Genomic DNA, 16,369 nt, shown 5'->3' with positions numbered 1-16,369 from the left:
TTCTTGAGATTCTGAGCTCCAGTCACTCACAAAACTAAAACTCCAAATCCCATCTTCGGGCATGCATATGGACAAGTATTCATAGGAGAAGATCTCAGCTGAAATAATTGCAGAAAATTGCACATGACCTACCATTCTCTCTCCTCCTCCTGGAAGACTGAGCCAAGACTCGTGGAGGAGTGCCATCACATTTTGCTGATTCCCAGTTCACGCTCAGGGCTGTGTCTATGCCCAATTCCTCTGTGTGCTCAGCAGCTCATCATCTGCCTCCGAGCTCCTCACCCCCAGCTTCTGCAGACGCCTGGCAGAGCCACAGAGGACAATTGTCTGCTGCCAGAGCAGCAACACAAATTTTGCCCACACTCTTGAGCATGGGTTTCTCTCTGTAATGCATATGCTGGATGTTGCAGGCAGTGGAGATCCCTTCCAGGATTTTGAACACTGCTGAACTTTGATGCACAGTCAGAAGTCAAATGAAAGCCCCCTGGGTCCATCTGTGCTAAGTCAAAACTTGGGAGATTTCAGCATGACACAGAGCAGTACTCTTTAGGCAGAAAAAGTAAAAGAGGTCAGTTTGGGGGTTGTCTGTTTATTTGTTTATCTTTCTATGTTTAAGAATGCATTTATTTTATAGCTGACAGGAGATCATTTTTAGTGGCTTAAAATAACTTGCCAGTAGTAAAAAAAAGTTTCTCTCTCATTTTTTCATAACAAAGAGATGCCAAACAAATGGTTCCATGTTCAGAAGAGCCTCAGAGGTCTCTGCTGAATTGATCAACCGTGGTTCAAACCAGTGTGCAGCACAGCCACTGAGGGAGAAACAGAACAAGGAGTCAGGCCATCTGGAAGGTCTACAGAATCCCACTGGGGCACTCTACCATGGCTCTGGGAGAACAAGCTGGGAAAGGCTAGAGTTGCATTTTAATCTCTTATACGTGAAGGATCCATCTGCTCTGGAACTTTAGGGAAATCTATTGCCAGGATCAGCCTCAGACATTGCAAATGAGGTCTCTTCCAAAGGAAGACCAGTTCTCCAGGGCAAGCTGGAGAAACCTTCAACTTTCAACCTTGAAAAATTCTAAGATGGGTGTATGGAATGTACAATTTCAGCTAGATTTCACTAACTGTGACTGAGGGTCACAGGGCTTCCTAGCCATCCTCCTCCCTTCGAGCCAGTCTTCAGCTGAGAGGACTAATTGGATGGACCACTTGGGGCTCTTTCCAGCTGTTTCCTGAGATATATTTGTATTCTGCAAAGGGAAGACTCAAGCTGATGCCTTTTATAACAGCTTCAACAGGAGTAATTTGCATTAAAAACCATGTGGGGAAAAAAAGACCTGGCATCTTAAAAGGTTTCTTCTAATTCTGGCAGGTTGATCAGTACATTTTCTGCCAGACAAGAATAGTTCCCTGCTGTGTGTTTTCTAATGAACTGACCACTGGTCTCTAAAAGAAGATAGTGAAATGCACTGTGTAAGCATCTTTTCAATCAGCCTTAGGAGCTCTGCATGTATCTTTACTTTTTCGCTCATATAAGGTAAATGTTCATTCTACTAATTCAGACAGGCCTTCTGAGCTAAGAACCTTTTCACATAAACTTGCTCTTTGAATCACTATCACATTTACCTTATAATAGTGATTAAAACACTTACAATAGTGATTTTGAATAAATATATTTTAGTGTGGTCCATTGCTGCAGCTTGAAAAGGTGATATTTCAATCTGACTAGCCTTACCTCAGCCAGAGAGAGCTGGATGACTCCATTCTTGTCTTTATCCAGGAGATGGAACACTTCTGAAATGCAGGATAGGGAAGAAAAAACTTGGAAATAAACCACAGAGTTTGGCATGTAGAGAATCACTGTCTGACAAAATGTAAAGGTCTGGATTTTTGCCATGACCTGCTGGAAATCTAGACTGGTTCTGTAAGATTACAGCTGTTCTTCTTTTCTAAGCTGCTTCATGGGGCAGAATAGATCTACAGCAGCAAACTAAGAGTTGGCAGCAGGACAACTATAAAATCTGATGTGGTAGCACCTGGTATGGTCTGGGGACAAACCTGTAAATCTGGTCTGAGTAAGGACTATAAACAATAGATGGTACCATTTATAGGAGCTGGGACAATGTGGGAACCAGAGCACTGACCACAACTTACTGATGATTCTAAAGCAGAGGAAAATGGTATTATATGTTATGGAAACATGTCCATGGTCTTCAGACAGAAAGGCTTTTGCTGTTTCTCTGCTGATTTCTCCAACAGATGGACCCAGATACAATTTTGCTGGCATGCTGACATTTCCATTCAATTTGCTACATTCACAGTTAAAAGACGCCAAAGTCCAAAGTTTTCAGGAATTCCCCTTGGCTGATGAACAGAGGCACTTACTGAACAGGGTCTCCAAGCGGATCATACAGGCCACAAAGCCATCAAAGTCGATGGTCAACTTGCTGCAGGCGTAGCGGGTGACGATGCTGTGCTGCACCTGATCGTTGAGCGTGAAACCTGAAGGCAGGAAAGCACAGGAATCTCTGACACAGCACATTAATATGCTGTCTTTGATGTGATTTATCCCTGGGCTGCTGCAGCTGCAGGCAGACCTGGTTGAAGGTCAGAACTATTCCTTTCAAAAGGCCTGTTGGACTCCATCACCTACCTCTGTGGGTCCTTTCCAAAAGGAATTGTGCCATTGTGCTGGGTGAAGAGAGGCATAAAGTTCTCCCACAGCATTTTGTCAGACTGCATATTTCACATTGTTTCACAGCATAACCAGTCCTATGTTCCCCAGATAAACCTCTAATTAGTGAGTCTTGGCACTGCAGCTGAATAGCAGTGATTGCAGCAGAGCCAATTGCTCACATAACACATTGGGCTCTATTCAGGCCCATATTAGTGCTATTTCTGTCTCTGGATCATTCACATAAACTCCACCGAGCACAAGACAAATCAAAAAAACAGTGCTCCTCTCGATGCCCCCGAGCTGGCAAGCACTGCTACAAAAGTTAATAGTACACATCACAGAGGACATCGCTTGGGCATGCCTTGATCAGGCTTGCACCTTCTCTAGTGTAGAGAAAGGTGGTGGGAGGAAACGATGGAAAAAGAGAGTTTGGGCATAGCTCTGAAAGAGGACAATTAGAATTAGGAAATAATGAGGCCGAAAATAGAGCAAGTAATAATCAGATGGATAAGCAACAGTCACAGCATGGACAAAAGTATCAGTGGTTCATAATGCAGAACAGAGGACAGGGTTTGATGTATATAACAGCAAAAGATACAGCAGTATGTGACTCTCAGGAAGGGAGAATGGCACTGGCAGTGCTGTGATCTAGGTGACGGGAGAGAAGAAAAGCCGTTAAAAGTCTCCACTGTTCTTCCAATGTTTGGTGATCTGGCAGTGTTCCCGAGCAGCACACTCACCTGCCTCTCTGAGGGCATTTCGCATCTCATGGGAGTCCATGGTACCAGAGTAGTCCCTGTCCACTTTCTTATAGATTGCCTGCAGCAGAGGGGAAGAAGGGAATACGGAGAGGGCACTTGTGTGTGCCCACGCAGCAATGTGATGGTGTGGGCACAGGGAGGCAGGCTTGGGCTTTCCCAGCTGGGTCACAGCAGCAGTGAAGACATGTTAACACAAGGCTCATCAGGGGTTAGAAGCCAAAATGGACTAACCAGAGGGCTCCTCTAAGGTTTAACCTTGGTTTGCTAGTCCACTCTGCAGTCTGTGCTGTGCCATCCTCCCTGCTCATGTAGCTAGATTAATGCAGGGTTAACGCCAGGACAATCATGCCCACCTCTGCTGTGTCCACAGTCACCGTTGTGCAGGCACAGCCTTGGGTTTCTGATGGCTGGGACAAGGGTTGCCCCTACCAGCCCAAGCTCCTACTCTTTGAAACATTAATGAGGAAGGGAAACATTTCAAGTAGCTGGCAAGCAAGGCAGACTGGGAAACATGTTCCCATGGGCTGGCAGCCTGCCTGCCTTCATATTATATGGTGGCAGACAGGCCATTGAGGAAAATACCCATCATTTGGCAAACACTGCAAGAGAGAAAGTTCATTTTGCTTCATGTTTCGGACACGATGACAGATGCTTCCTACTGCCAGTGTGTTTATTATCCAGAATTAGATGCCACCTAGACCTACAGATAATACTTGATTTGGGTCTCAATGCTTGCTTTTCTGACAATCCCTAGGATAGAGCTAGGGCCTCATCAAACTCCAGGACAGATGCTCTGTGATGACCAGCATCAAGTGTGGTGGCAGTAGGCTTGTCTGAAAGGGATGTCACACAAAGAAGGTGCAAAATTGACCTTCCTTTAGATTGCTTGATTCTAGGTGAACTTCTTGGGATATTAAATGCTCTGCCAGAAAAATAATTCAGCATTTCTACAAGATTTAAAAAATAAAAAACAGGGTTCTGTAGGTCCTAAAAATATGTTTCTTGTGTTTGCTTATGCCCAGCCAGCAATGCAGCATATTGCAACAGCAGAGATATGTTCATATGAGCTTTAATAGAGCAGGCAGCAGAGAGAGCTGTCTTTGCCAACAATGAAAGAGTGTTAATCTGTCTTTCCATAAGGAGAGTGGTGGGGCCAAGGAGAAAGAGAATTTGCTTGTGCACTGTTGAATGAGTGGTGTTTCAGAGGCCTGGAGCAAACTCCAGCCGGGAGAAGGAGGACTTCAAACTATTTCTGCCTGTGATGGTTTAACCCTATCTCAGTTTTGGATCTGTACTTCAGAGCTGAGAGGGAAGGTGAGACAGTCAGAAATGTTATGTTACCAAATACTTCTGAATCTTCATCCAAAGTGTCTTGAATTCTAGAAGTCCCAAGGTGCCGGTCCCATCAGTCTGGGCCATGTTAAGGCATAGTTCAAAAATCAGGATTCCTCTATCCTTAACAAAACTGGAGAACAATCACTTCTGATAAAAACATATCACCCATCACAGTGTCATCTTAATGCCAGTTTAGTTCTAATTTGTAATGCATCTCCATCTCCCACAGACATGCCCACAGCTTTACATTTGCTTAGCTAGAGGCATGCCAAGAATTTCTAGGCTATCTGCACTCTCAAGGAATGATATATGGGATTGCTAAATATATAAGCATGATTAGATCCACTCACATTTTTTACAGTTAACAGTAGATTAGAGTCCTCAGGGAAAAAAGACTGGCCTCACAATGGACAATTTTTAGAAACCAGAGGCAGGCACTGCAGGGGAAGAGAGAGTCAATAGGAGGCTAAAGTCTTCCTCCTCATCCTTCAGGGACTTGAACATCCCTTCCAGTCGGAAATTATGCAGAAACGGGGATCTGGAGTCCATGACACTGTACTTACTGAGTTTCCCATTAGCTTGGGGAGCCTTCTCCTAACGGCCAGTTATCCACAAGATCCACAGCTAATCCCTGCTGGCCTCAATATGACCATACCATGAGACCAACATTAGCATGATCCTGGCAGCATGGGTTTTGACTCTCCCAGTGCACCTTCTCAGCACATCAAAGGAGCACTAGCACATGTGTTTGACCTCTCCTTTTCCCTTGGCTACTTAAACCTTATTAGCTCCCATGTGTCCTCCCAGCTGAGCAGAAGGGAGGGAGGCACAGCATGCACTTGTAGCCTTCCCCCTCTGGAAGGCTCCCCAGGCTGTCTCTGCTGCTGCAAGCTCAGTGCTCCATAAGCTGGACCTGACTTAGAGATGAGGATGTGATTAAAACCTGTGTCCTGACAAGCATCAGGTGCATCCAGCCAGAAAGTCCCTGTTTCTTCTCCCTCCTATTTTTAGGGAAAAGTTTAAGCAATGAGACATGCAGAGAAGGTGAGAAAAGCAGCTGATTGTTAAATGGTTTGGGTTTCTGCCACCCTGAGTGATAGAGCTGCTTGGCTGAATTTTTTGCCTTCAGCCATGTGGCTAGACAACTGAAGTGTAAACTTAGCCCATCTTGTCAGGGAGTTTTGCAAAGGAGATCCAGAAACCTTAGAGGTGGTGAAATGACCTTCAAAGGATACATCTAAAAGGCTGATCATCTCCCTGCAAGTGTTAATGTTGAATCCATCACTTTTAACATCCTTTCCTGTACAAAAAGGAAGTAAAAGTCCAAGTCAGAAATACTTTTAGAGAGATATTTTTCTGCAGTCAACCTTGGAGATGTCAGCCACCTTAAAATCTTGGCAGCAAAGCAAATGCTCTGCCATTTCTTCCACTATTTCCCTTCAGTTGATTAATATGGCTTCTCTTTCTTTTATTTTTTTTGGCATAGGGGGAGGGAATGCTATTGGGTTTGGTGATGCTGAGCCTTTATCTATCCACATCTCCCACAGTGGTTCCCCAAAGAAAGTACAGGGAACATTGTGCCTCTGCAGAACATCTTCTGGCAGCACTCCAAAGGGGAGCGCCAGGTAGTATTACCTCCACTGCCCCCCCAACCCCATATTTAGATGTTCTACAAGCCAGGAGGAACTCAGCTGTGGGCAGACACAAACTCAGTTTTTCATCACCTTTAGCTGACAGAGCTGGGGTTTGTCAGCAGAGATCCTGTTCCCAGCTCCATCCAAGGGAAACTACATAATGTTACTTACTCTTTGCCAAAACCCGGTTTAGGATAGTTTGAAGTTCAACTGCAGTCACTTCACAGTCCTGAACAGAAATCAAGACATACTTCAGGTATCAACACAAAAATTATTTGAAACAAGCTATATTCATTTGATGTCAGATATTCAGAGACTATTTCCCTTCCATATCTAGGGCATGTAAACCCTTTAAGTTTTTTCTAACACTATATATTTACCCTCAGATATCAGAGGGAGAAGATCTTCAAAAACAATTAATATTTTCTGGGCATTTAAGTGGGAAATAAGTGGTTTGTTAGGTGCTATAGTGACATGACCCAGTAAACGGCAACTTTTTAACAGGTTTTGACTGAATAAAGAGGTTCAGGAGAACATTTGAGATTTTCCATGTATGAAAACTACAACCAAACAATACTAAAATTGCCCTCTCAAAATTCAAAAAGGTCTTTTAAACTAACTAGATGTTTTCCCTCTCTGATACCAGTGGCCACCTGTTCATTAAGAGAAAATCTGACGTGACAGCCACAGGCTAGCTCAGCAGGGCTTTGTAGATACTATTTTTCAAATACAATAAATAGAGAAAAAGCTCAGCCAACAGTTTTCTGATTCCTGGGGCTAAAGAAAAAGGAAGGAATTGGCCAGCTAGGCAATTGTCAGAATTATACGATAACTCCACAGGTAATTTATTTCACCATGGGATAATATTTTTACAGTCCTCACTTCTATCACCCCTGTTTTCAAAGTTATTCCCTGCCCTGCATTACTGAGGGGAAAAATCACATTTTGCACCAATAAGAGGAACAATGTAGAAAATCTTCTCTATTGTAAAATAAATTGAACTGAAGCTGTGAGTTAATAAAAGGGGAGAAATACTTGGTTTTTTTGAAGACCAGTCAGCAAAAGGAATTGGCAAGTCAAATATTTGCATAATCTTAACAGACAGGTCTTCGTCTTTTTTGTTCACTTTAATCCACTTACCTCTCCAGAGAGCTTTTGGAACAGAGTCTTGAACTCATCATCTATATCTTTGCTATAGACACAAGGCTAGAGGACAGAGATGACCAAGAGTGTGGTTAACAAGGTGGTTCTAGAAAGCGAGCTGTGGATATCATAAAGACACTGTACAGGGGTGCATTCATAGCAAGAGCAAAGGAGCACTTGCTCTGCAGTCCTGTCAAAACAGAGGCACTACTTAAATCACGAGCAGCCAGGGGCTGGCTTTATTTGAGAGTAAATACTTCCTAAGGCTGATGAAAAAGTTTTCTCCTTCTACCAAGATAGTTTTATAAAATAGCCACAGGGAAAACTTTGCTGCACTCGGCCACAGCAATTCTTTGGAAGTCTGTTTCTGCAGTTTCTCTCAGGCTTCAGGAAGATTTTGTTTTTATGGGAAGGATCGTTCTGTGCCCTTCCTGCCTTCTCCTACCTGTGCTAGAGGGAAAGACAATCTAATGTGTTCCAGCCCAGTCTACAAGGGTGCAGTTTCTGTGCTACGTGACCCAGGTACATGAATGCGAAACTAAGACACGGATATATGAAAAGAACTTCCAAAAATAAAAAATATTTCTCCTGAGCATAAAAACATACTGTAACCCCAGGTCAGGTAAGAAATTGAAGTCTTGCTCCTGTTTTACCCTCCATTATGAAGGAAAAGTCTGCCAAGAAAAAAAAGAAAAAATCTGCCCAGTTAAATCATCTAACCTCATATGGTTTTGCAGACACCGCATCACCCATCATCCTAAGGAAAAAGAAAAGAAAAAAATAAAACAACCAGAAATTATGAGTCTACTATAAAATCTTACCTTTAAAATAATTAGCAAAACAAGTTGTTTGACTATAAGGTGTTAACAAATGCACAGAACAAGCCCCCAAGTTTCCTGCTTCCCATGCTCCCCATCCCCCATCTCTGTTTGCCCCAATTCTTTGAAGGTATTTCCCTTGGGAAATCCTGCCTTGTTGTTCTTGTCTTGCATTCAGACTCCTGTTTTTTCCTTCAATGGCTGCTATTGATACAAACATTTTTAAAACCACCTCCTCATCATCATGCTCCCAGATCCTGCACTCTTTAACTGTGCACAAACCTGAGGGATCTAGTTACCACCTGAGTGCTTTGTGGAGGCCATCTGAAGAGCCATCACTCTCTTCCATGGGTGTGTGTGTCACATATGGTAGACTAGGTAAGAAAATTAGTCCTAGAAATGGGCCTATTTTGCTGGTTAAGAGGAAAGATTGAGCATAGAGTGTGGGTGCAACATCCAAGCTTTTCCTTCATGTGCCTCACCAGGAAAAGAGGAGGCTTTACAGAGAAGGTACCCACCGTGTTTTAGCGCATTTCTCAGCAAAAACTCGCAGGCAGAACTCTCCATTTTTGTAAGGCTCAAAAGTGGACGGCACAATGAGATACTCTCCCCGGGGCAACTTCATGCGGCACGAAACTTCACGCAGGTTCATATAAGGATCAGTCCTGGCTGCTGGTTGGTGCCTTGTGAAGAATGCACGGCTTGCATGAATCTCTGTGTCATTCTCCAGCTGTGAGAAACGTGTTTTTGTTAGGAACCATTTGGCAATTCCCTGGTAAGCCAGTCACCCTATTTAGGTTTCAGTGCTTTAAAGCCAGCTCAAGTTTTTCTTCACGTAAAACAATAAATCTGTGAGTGATGGCACAAAGATAACCAGCAGGGTTCTGTCATGGGAAACAGGCAGAGAATTAGAAAGGGCAAGGATCTTTCTCTATAAAGATTATCTTTTCACATGCCTTGTTACAATTAGTAATATAAAATAAATAGAAATATCATAATGTGTGCTCATATCTGATCAAATTAGTACACTGTAAGTTGTCTGTGTCTTAAGCATTTTTTGCTTTCATAGCCTGTTTGTTTCAGAATATTTTTGAGCAGTTTATGGTATGTAATAAATCTCCTAACTGCACAGGAATTGCAGTCCCTGATTTTTTTAAACAGACAGAAAAAAAATAGCAAACAGGACAGAGTAGTAGTCACAAGGGTGAGACTTCTGAGGCCACATTAGATGGTTTACCCAACTTCTATTAGTTTTGCAGAAAACAGTACTTAATTTTTCCTTAATACCCATATACTCTTAAGGAAGTGAAACGTTGCACAGCTCATAAAATAAAACACTGACATAAAAAGAAACAGTAGTGTAAGAATAACATCTCTGCTATAAAACTCCTATTCATGACTTTTGCTGCACAAAGATGTCTTTCAAAATGTGTGATTCAATGACACAAGAAAAGTGCTATGTGGGATACAGGGTGGGAAGCATTGCATAGGGATAAGGTTTCTGTCTAAGACCAAAGCATACAGAGATGTTACTAAACATTGTATAATCATCAGTTTTTCCACTGTAAACTGTAGAAAAATATGCATTTTTTCCTCTTTTGTTCTGAAGGTAAGATCAAATTTGGTATTTATTTAACAGCCCCATCCTTTCCCCTCAGTCAATATTAAGCTAAGTAGAGCTACAAAGATTAAGAAGACAGATCCATATCTTTTTCAATATATAAAGTTGATTTTCCCTTTGCATTTGCAAGGTTGCTAAAAGAACACACTTAATTGCTACATGGCCACACATTCATTTACTGGGAGAGGAAAAGGGCTGAAAAGACAAAGAAAAATTGGCAGCATAGGCTGCTGGACCTCAGTAATGAGTATAGGCTATTCCTCCTGCCAGACACCCCTGGGGTCTCTTTCTTCAGCAATGAAAAGTCTCCTTGCCTCAGTATTGACATCTGGGAGGATTAGGGAAAGTTGAGCAGGGTTTGTTCATTACCAGGAGCCCTCAGCTCAGAACTGTAAAAGGAATGGATCCACAGAGTTTGGTATTTCTTCTAAGCAACATCGGCTACATTTTAGAGTGCAGAGATCCTGTTCTGCCTTCACCTGAACTAAACAGACAAATTCTGACCTCTGTTATACAAACTTCGTGGAAACCAAATTTCAACAAGTATAAATGAGGTCAAGATTGGGAGTCAGATATCTGTAAAAAATCCTTGTGCCCCAGTCCCTTGAAAATGGTTATTCAGAACTTGAGACACTGGTCCAGTGAGATGTCATTAGTAAGGAAGAAGTCTTCCTGGCAGCTAAATTCTCCAGTGCAACAGGAAGTGCCCATCTGGAGGCTAGAAGTCTTCAGCAGAAATTACATACCTCTTGAGGAATCTGAAAGGAAGGGAAAGAGCCAGTGTTAAAGGGCTGTTATACTCCTGCATCTAAAAGTAGGGGAAAAAAAGTTGGCTAAAGCCTCCCTCAGACACATTTTTTTAATTTTCATTTACAACCACATATTATAATATCAGATATACTTGAAGTTCTATCTTGTCCTAGAGCTGTTCCAAAAGAAAAACAGAATTTTCATCCAGAGGAATCTATAGAATATTTAATTGTTTTTCTCCAGACACGGTGGTGAATTACACTGATGGTTGGAAATATTTGAGTAAGCCTTTAAATGCTCAGTCAGGAAGGTCAACAAGTTAGCCCCACCTTGTCAACAAAAACCAGAGAATTTATTACAGCAGACCTAAAAGCTACTGGTCTACTGTTACTGGAATATGATACTGGAATCAGCCTGAGGATGATGAGATTGTTGTGAGGCAATTATAACAAGTAGCAATTTTCAAGATTTAGCCCTTCTTAAATTAACTAAATTGCTATGTTAACTTGTATCTCCAAATACAAGGTAGCATTTTGAAACTAATTAAGTCATCATGAGAGCACAGATTCCAGTGAGAGCCAAAGAGAATGTCCTACCAAGACCTGAAAGAGCCTTCAAAAATATCACCCATACAATGATTGTGGGACCCGAGTGACCCCTAGAGACCTCAGGTGTTGTCCCCTATAATCATCAGGATTATCAGAAGGAAGGAGCTGGATGACAGGTGCACTTACAGTTATTGTCAGTAGGCATTTTGAGCTACATGACTTACAAAAGCATCTTAAGACTCACTTAAGTGACAAGAGTCTACGATGGATAAGATCACAGAGGATGCAGATGGAACAGATTAGATGCAAAGCACAAAAGGTTCTTCAGCATTGTATTCAGTGATACAAGCAAACAGACATCCATAATGTGCAAATTCAAATGCCAATAGGTGAGAGTGGTTGGCACCACGGAGGTGGCAGCCCCATGTGCTCAGTGAGAACCAGGTGTGCATGAAGACACTTAGGCACCAGGGAAAACCTTTCCTAGTTTTGAACCATTTTGCACAAGGTCTATTAGCAAAAGTCAACCATTCCCACCTGCTCCAACCCGTGCTGGCTAATGATCTTCATCCAGTGGAATCTATACAACATCTAATTGCTTTTCTCCACATATGATATTGGGAATGATAGTACTGGTTGGAAATTTTTATGTTTGCTTCTCCCCTCTCACATCACAGATATTAGAGGTTACACTGTAGATTTTTTCCCCCTACATTATATTTTCAGAGACAGAAGCAACACCAGGAAAATCAGAAAAAAAAAGGCCCAAAATTACTGAATCAGAACAATAGCATATGGTAGACAATGAATAAAAAAAATTAATACATTTATTAATAATAAATTTAATAAAAATAATAATGAAAAAGAAAGTGACTACTGAGTGGTAACGATAGGCTGTAATCAGAAACACTTATCTGGAATTGCCAGGCACCCTGACCATGCCCTCATTCAGATTTTGTAAGACTCTCAACGAGACTGTAGCTAAATTATTGCCTCTAGTTTTTACATTGCCATCCTGTAAAGTGGGACAAAAATTGAGCCTAGATTTATTTGAATCTTCCTATATTATGTGGGTCAGGAAGACAGGGGAGAAGAAATTGAATAATTTTTCAAAATCCAGTTCTTATTGAAGTTTGGTGCTGAATGTCAAGACGTAACACATTGCTGATTCTTTTCCAACGTAACACAACAGGGAATAAAGCCTTTAAAATCAGGAACAGACTTTACCTGATAGAGTGAATAACCAATACTAAGCAGACCTTCTCCCATTCTCTTCTGTCTCCTGCGGTTCTTCTGCATTAAGCCCACCAGTATAGTACAGCACGGCTCATTCAAACTCCCTTCATGGTCATCATCTGGTTCATCCAACCGGATTTTAAACTGGGGATTGGTCCAGTATGTTGCTAAGAATTCCCAAGGGAAGACAAAAAGGAGAAGACTTTGTTGTCATTGTAGCCAAGATGGCTGTCACTAGATCTACAGAGAATATCTCTTTGGAAGGACTTTTGCCTGGAGTTTCTCCAGTTCTTTCCATTGAGGTATATGGGTTTATGTTTTCACATCTATGCTGAGTATCCATTGGAGCCATGGGAAATCAAAGCACCAAAGTATTTCCTGGGAACTAATGACCAGCTGGGAGGAGCCGTTAATTCCAGACAGTCATTTATCTCCAGGAAATGTCCTTGGCTCAGGGTGTTATTGTTGCAAGAGGGCCAGATGCCAGACAGCCTCTCCAGAGGTCTAACCTGAAAATGAATGGGAAACAGCACTGCCACTGAACTGTGTTACTTTCCTGGCCTGCCCAACCCTTCAGAGGATTACTCCAGCCAGTAGCAAAAGCAATGTAAGCAGGAAGAGCAGGCAGAGGAAAAAAGAAGAATATAGCCACAAATTAACTGCTTAGTGGGTTGGTAATCCCCAATGAGGAAATAAGCGTGAATTAGATCTCCACTTAGACTGCCAAGCTTTTGCTTACTGTCTAAACCCCACAGAAATTGCTGCTGTTCCAAGCCCTTCCCACCAAAGCTTCCTTCAGCTCACAAGCATTTATTTTTCAAATGTTTTGTTTGGGATTTCATCAAATGCCCATTCGGCTGGGTCTTCACCTTGGTAGTTCTGGCAGCCCCCAGCAGTTGAACCCCGTCTCCACTGTCCATTAAACAGGGTCAGGTCCCATTTATTGACCACGTTGCTTGTCAGTGTGTCAGGAGTCAAGTTGCAGATCTCAAGGCGGGAGAACTGTCTTTGAAAATCTGCGAACGCCATCCTGGCACACAAAAAGACCAGGGTTAGTCCATCAACCTGCAACAGATGAGGCAACTGCAACTGGGCACCTCTCCGAACAGGGTAGCAAAGGTTGGTACTACAGAGCTGCCCAAAGCCACATTTAATTGAACTCTGGAACTCGGAACTGGCTTTTGGGAAACAAAATTACCCACTCCCTAAATGAGGTGTATCTTCTGGAGACAGTCTTTCTCAATGTCTGTTACACATTATGGGCTCAGTCATACCATTTTGTCATCCCCAGTTGGGGGAATCCCTCATGGATCATGCTTCATAAGTAAATTCACTGAAACTGGTGAAACACTATGTGCGAGGAGATTCCATTTAAAGGGAGTAAGACTTGGCCCTTGTGAAAGCATCACTCTGTAGGAAAGCAGTCTCAGTTTGGTGTTTTGCTTTAGTCCTATCTTTGATGTTTGTTTTCACCATTCCTAGTAGGTTTGCATGAGTGACAGACCTTGATTGCTTCATGCTGCAAGCAGAGGTCTGTTCTCATTTCCCAGTGCCTTATGGCCCACATCGCTGATTGCACTGGAAAACAGTGGCCGTTTATCTTTCAAGTCTAGGACAGAGTGATATAGGTTCAGTACTGATCCATATAATCAAATAACTGGGATAGGATAGGCTTTCTATTAGGTCTGAGTAAACAGACTCTTCCCAAGCTAATAATCTGAACTTTTTCATTAGTGTGTTGCATTTAGGAAAAAAAAAAAACAAAAAAAAACAAACCTCAAAATGTAGAGCAGCTGAGGTTCATTCTTGCCACCTCATTAATTTTATTACCATCTGGTCTCTATATTTTGGATAAGCACCGAGTTATGCAAGCTCTAATAAAAGGTAATATTTGAATAAAAAGGGAGATAAATAAGAGTCTAACAATGCACACGTCATTATTAACCCCCTTGGTGCTGGCAGTTTTTCTCCATCCAACTAAAAGGACTGCCTAAAGCACAAAAAATGTCCAAAACAGTAAGATAAATGAACAATTCTCACCAAAACTCTCCATCATCTACTTGCTTATCCAGAGCCTGTTTTTGTTTGGGATCAACATAATTCCATTCAGGAGCACTGCAGACAAAGCACAAAAGCAAGCTGTTCAGTTGTTGCATTTTATTCTACAATGAGATTGGAGTAAGATGCCTTCTTAGGCTGATAAAGGAGTATATATTTCTTCAACAAATACACTTTGTGCCCCTCCAAATAACAGTACACACTGCAAACTGACTATGTTGAGCTGGAATCAGACTGCAACCACATTTGCAACAAATAAGCATTAAATTGAATCATCCCTGCCAGATGCCAGAATGTACAAACATTGCAGAAGGGCTGGATTAGGAAATTCACAGCCTGAAAGTCAGTCAGAGCTTCTCCACTGAAAGATACGTTGGAGTGCCTGATATTCTCCCTAGGGAAAAAATAAAAGGTCCATGTTGGGGTCACAAAAGAACTGGAAAGCAAAAAGGTGGAATTAGAAAATATACTGCAGAACACAGAATTGCTCTCTTCCCATTCTGATGTTAATTTGCTCAAGATGGATTCTGCTCTGATCTGCTTTCACGTGACAATGCAGTTCTGCACCTGCCTCAGCAGAGTTGTCCCATGGTAAAACAGGTGTGACAAAATCAGGATATGGCATGTGTGTGTGCCTGAGGCACCTTAGCTTGGGGCTGAGCAAAGCAGCTCTGATAAAAGTAAGACTAATTGTAATGTTTATCTCTATATTCTATCCTTAATTATGATACATCAGCACCCAGGCTGCAGTCAGTCAGGACAGGAAACTGAAATCTCAAAGTGTTGCAGAAAAAATATATTGCGGCCCAAAAGAAAGTAAAATTTACGTCATTCTAAATACAAAAATAAAAGAGGTGTTGTCACTGTCACACTCCTGAGATTCCAAGACAGTTGAAGCCCAGGCAGTTTCGGAGGGATTTTCAAACTTCTGGGTCCTTAGGTTAGTCAACCTCCCTATTTTTTTCAAGATTCTGAAGTAGATACCAAATACTGGTCTGATTTGGAGCCAAGCAACCTTAAGAGTTGAAGCAGAGGCACAATGGTTTAACCTTGCTGTAACTCCCAGGAATAGGACTGGTTTGTATATTTTACTAAGGTCCTGGCACCATCGGTAGGATCAATTTGAGAAAAGTTGTCCTGCAAAATGAGATGGGTATGGTTTGCATTGGGCTGCTCACAAGTAAAAGAAGGGCTGTTCTCTCTTATTAGAAAGCTCTGCCTGAGGCAGGTAATAATGCCCACTGGACAGAATGGATCAATAGCTAACCCTGGTAATAAATTAATAGTGTTTTATTCCAACTGATTTAGTATCTCTCCTAAATGTGCTTTGTGATTGGATTAACTGCATAGTCCCAATTTAATTTTTAATAGATTCCAAAATACACCAAAGACAGAGAAGTAGGGACATATAAAAACCTACTTATCACTCCAAGCTCCAGTCCATTCTACTTCACCCCAGGGATTTCTAAGCCTCACTAGTTTCTCTGGCCGTCCTCGGTAATATACCTAAAAGATCCACAACAAACAGAACCTGAGCACTTCCATTATTCCAATCATCACAGGGCAATTGCTTTTCACACAGGATAAAACACGATTTGTACTTGAGTGATGCAGTCCATTACAATTTGCAACAGTTAAAAGACACCTAGATGCCTTCCACCCTTATTTTACATTATCCTGTGCCACCAAGTGAGCCATTAGCTGCAGCACTCACCATTTCATACCATGACAGCAACCCACAAGGAAAAACATGAGCTACAAAACAGCAGAATATCTATGTCCTCAAAA

At 42.0% G+C, this 16,369-nt stretch overlaps 1 protein-coding gene across 2 annotated transcripts in view; it reads right to left on the bottom strand.

The window, feature by feature from the left end:
- Positions 1 to 630: 630 nt before the first annotated feature.
- Positions 631 to 16,369, bottom strand: part of LOC108496251 (calpain-8-like) — a 29,795-nt gene continuing 14,056 nt past the window's right edge. Inside the window, exons 7-21 of one of the 2 annotated variants that reach the window (XM_017812776.1) lie at positions 16,002 to 16,087; positions 14,564 to 14,638; positions 13,393 to 13,553; positions 12,515 to 12,690; positions 10,736 to 10,747; positions 8,887 to 9,098; positions 8,271 to 8,307; positions 7,548 to 7,613; positions 6,579 to 6,636; positions 6,009 to 6,073; positions 4,780 to 4,848; positions 3,418 to 3,496; positions 2,386 to 2,502; positions 1,736 to 1,794; positions 631 to 809 (exon numbers count right to left, since the gene is read on the bottom strand). In XM_017812776.1, coding sequence (XP_017668265.1) covers positions 786 to 809; positions 1,736 to 1,794; positions 2,386 to 2,502; positions 3,418 to 3,496; positions 4,780 to 4,848; positions 6,009 to 6,073; positions 6,579 to 6,636; positions 7,548 to 7,613; positions 8,271 to 8,307; positions 8,887 to 9,098; positions 10,736 to 10,747; positions 12,515 to 12,690; positions 13,393 to 13,553; positions 14,564 to 14,638; positions 16,002 to 16,087 — 1,296 coding nt within the window. In that variant the 3' untranslated portion in view covers positions 631 to 785. Of the gene's footprint in view, positions 810 to 1,735; positions 1,795 to 2,385; positions 2,503 to 2,696; positions 2,773 to 3,417; positions 3,497 to 4,779; positions 4,849 to 6,008; positions 6,074 to 6,578; positions 6,637 to 7,547; positions 7,614 to 8,270; positions 8,308 to 8,886; positions 9,099 to 10,735; positions 10,748 to 12,514; positions 12,691 to 13,392; positions 13,554 to 14,563; positions 14,639 to 16,001; positions 16,088 to 16,369 lie in introns of those variants that run through there. The other variant, XM_017812778.1, reaches the window with a different exon arrangement.

This window comes from Lepidothrix coronata, unplaced genomic scaffold, assembly GCF_001604755.1.
Source record: "Lepidothrix coronata isolate B3197 unplaced genomic scaffold, Lepidothrix_coronata-1.0 Scaffold38, whole genome shotgun sequence".
Lineage (NCBI taxonomy): Eukaryota > Metazoa > Chordata > Aves > Passeriformes > Pipridae > Lepidothrix > Lepidothrix coronata.
Note: the sequence above shows the minus strand (reverse complement) of the source record. Positions and strands in the feature narration are given on the sequence as shown.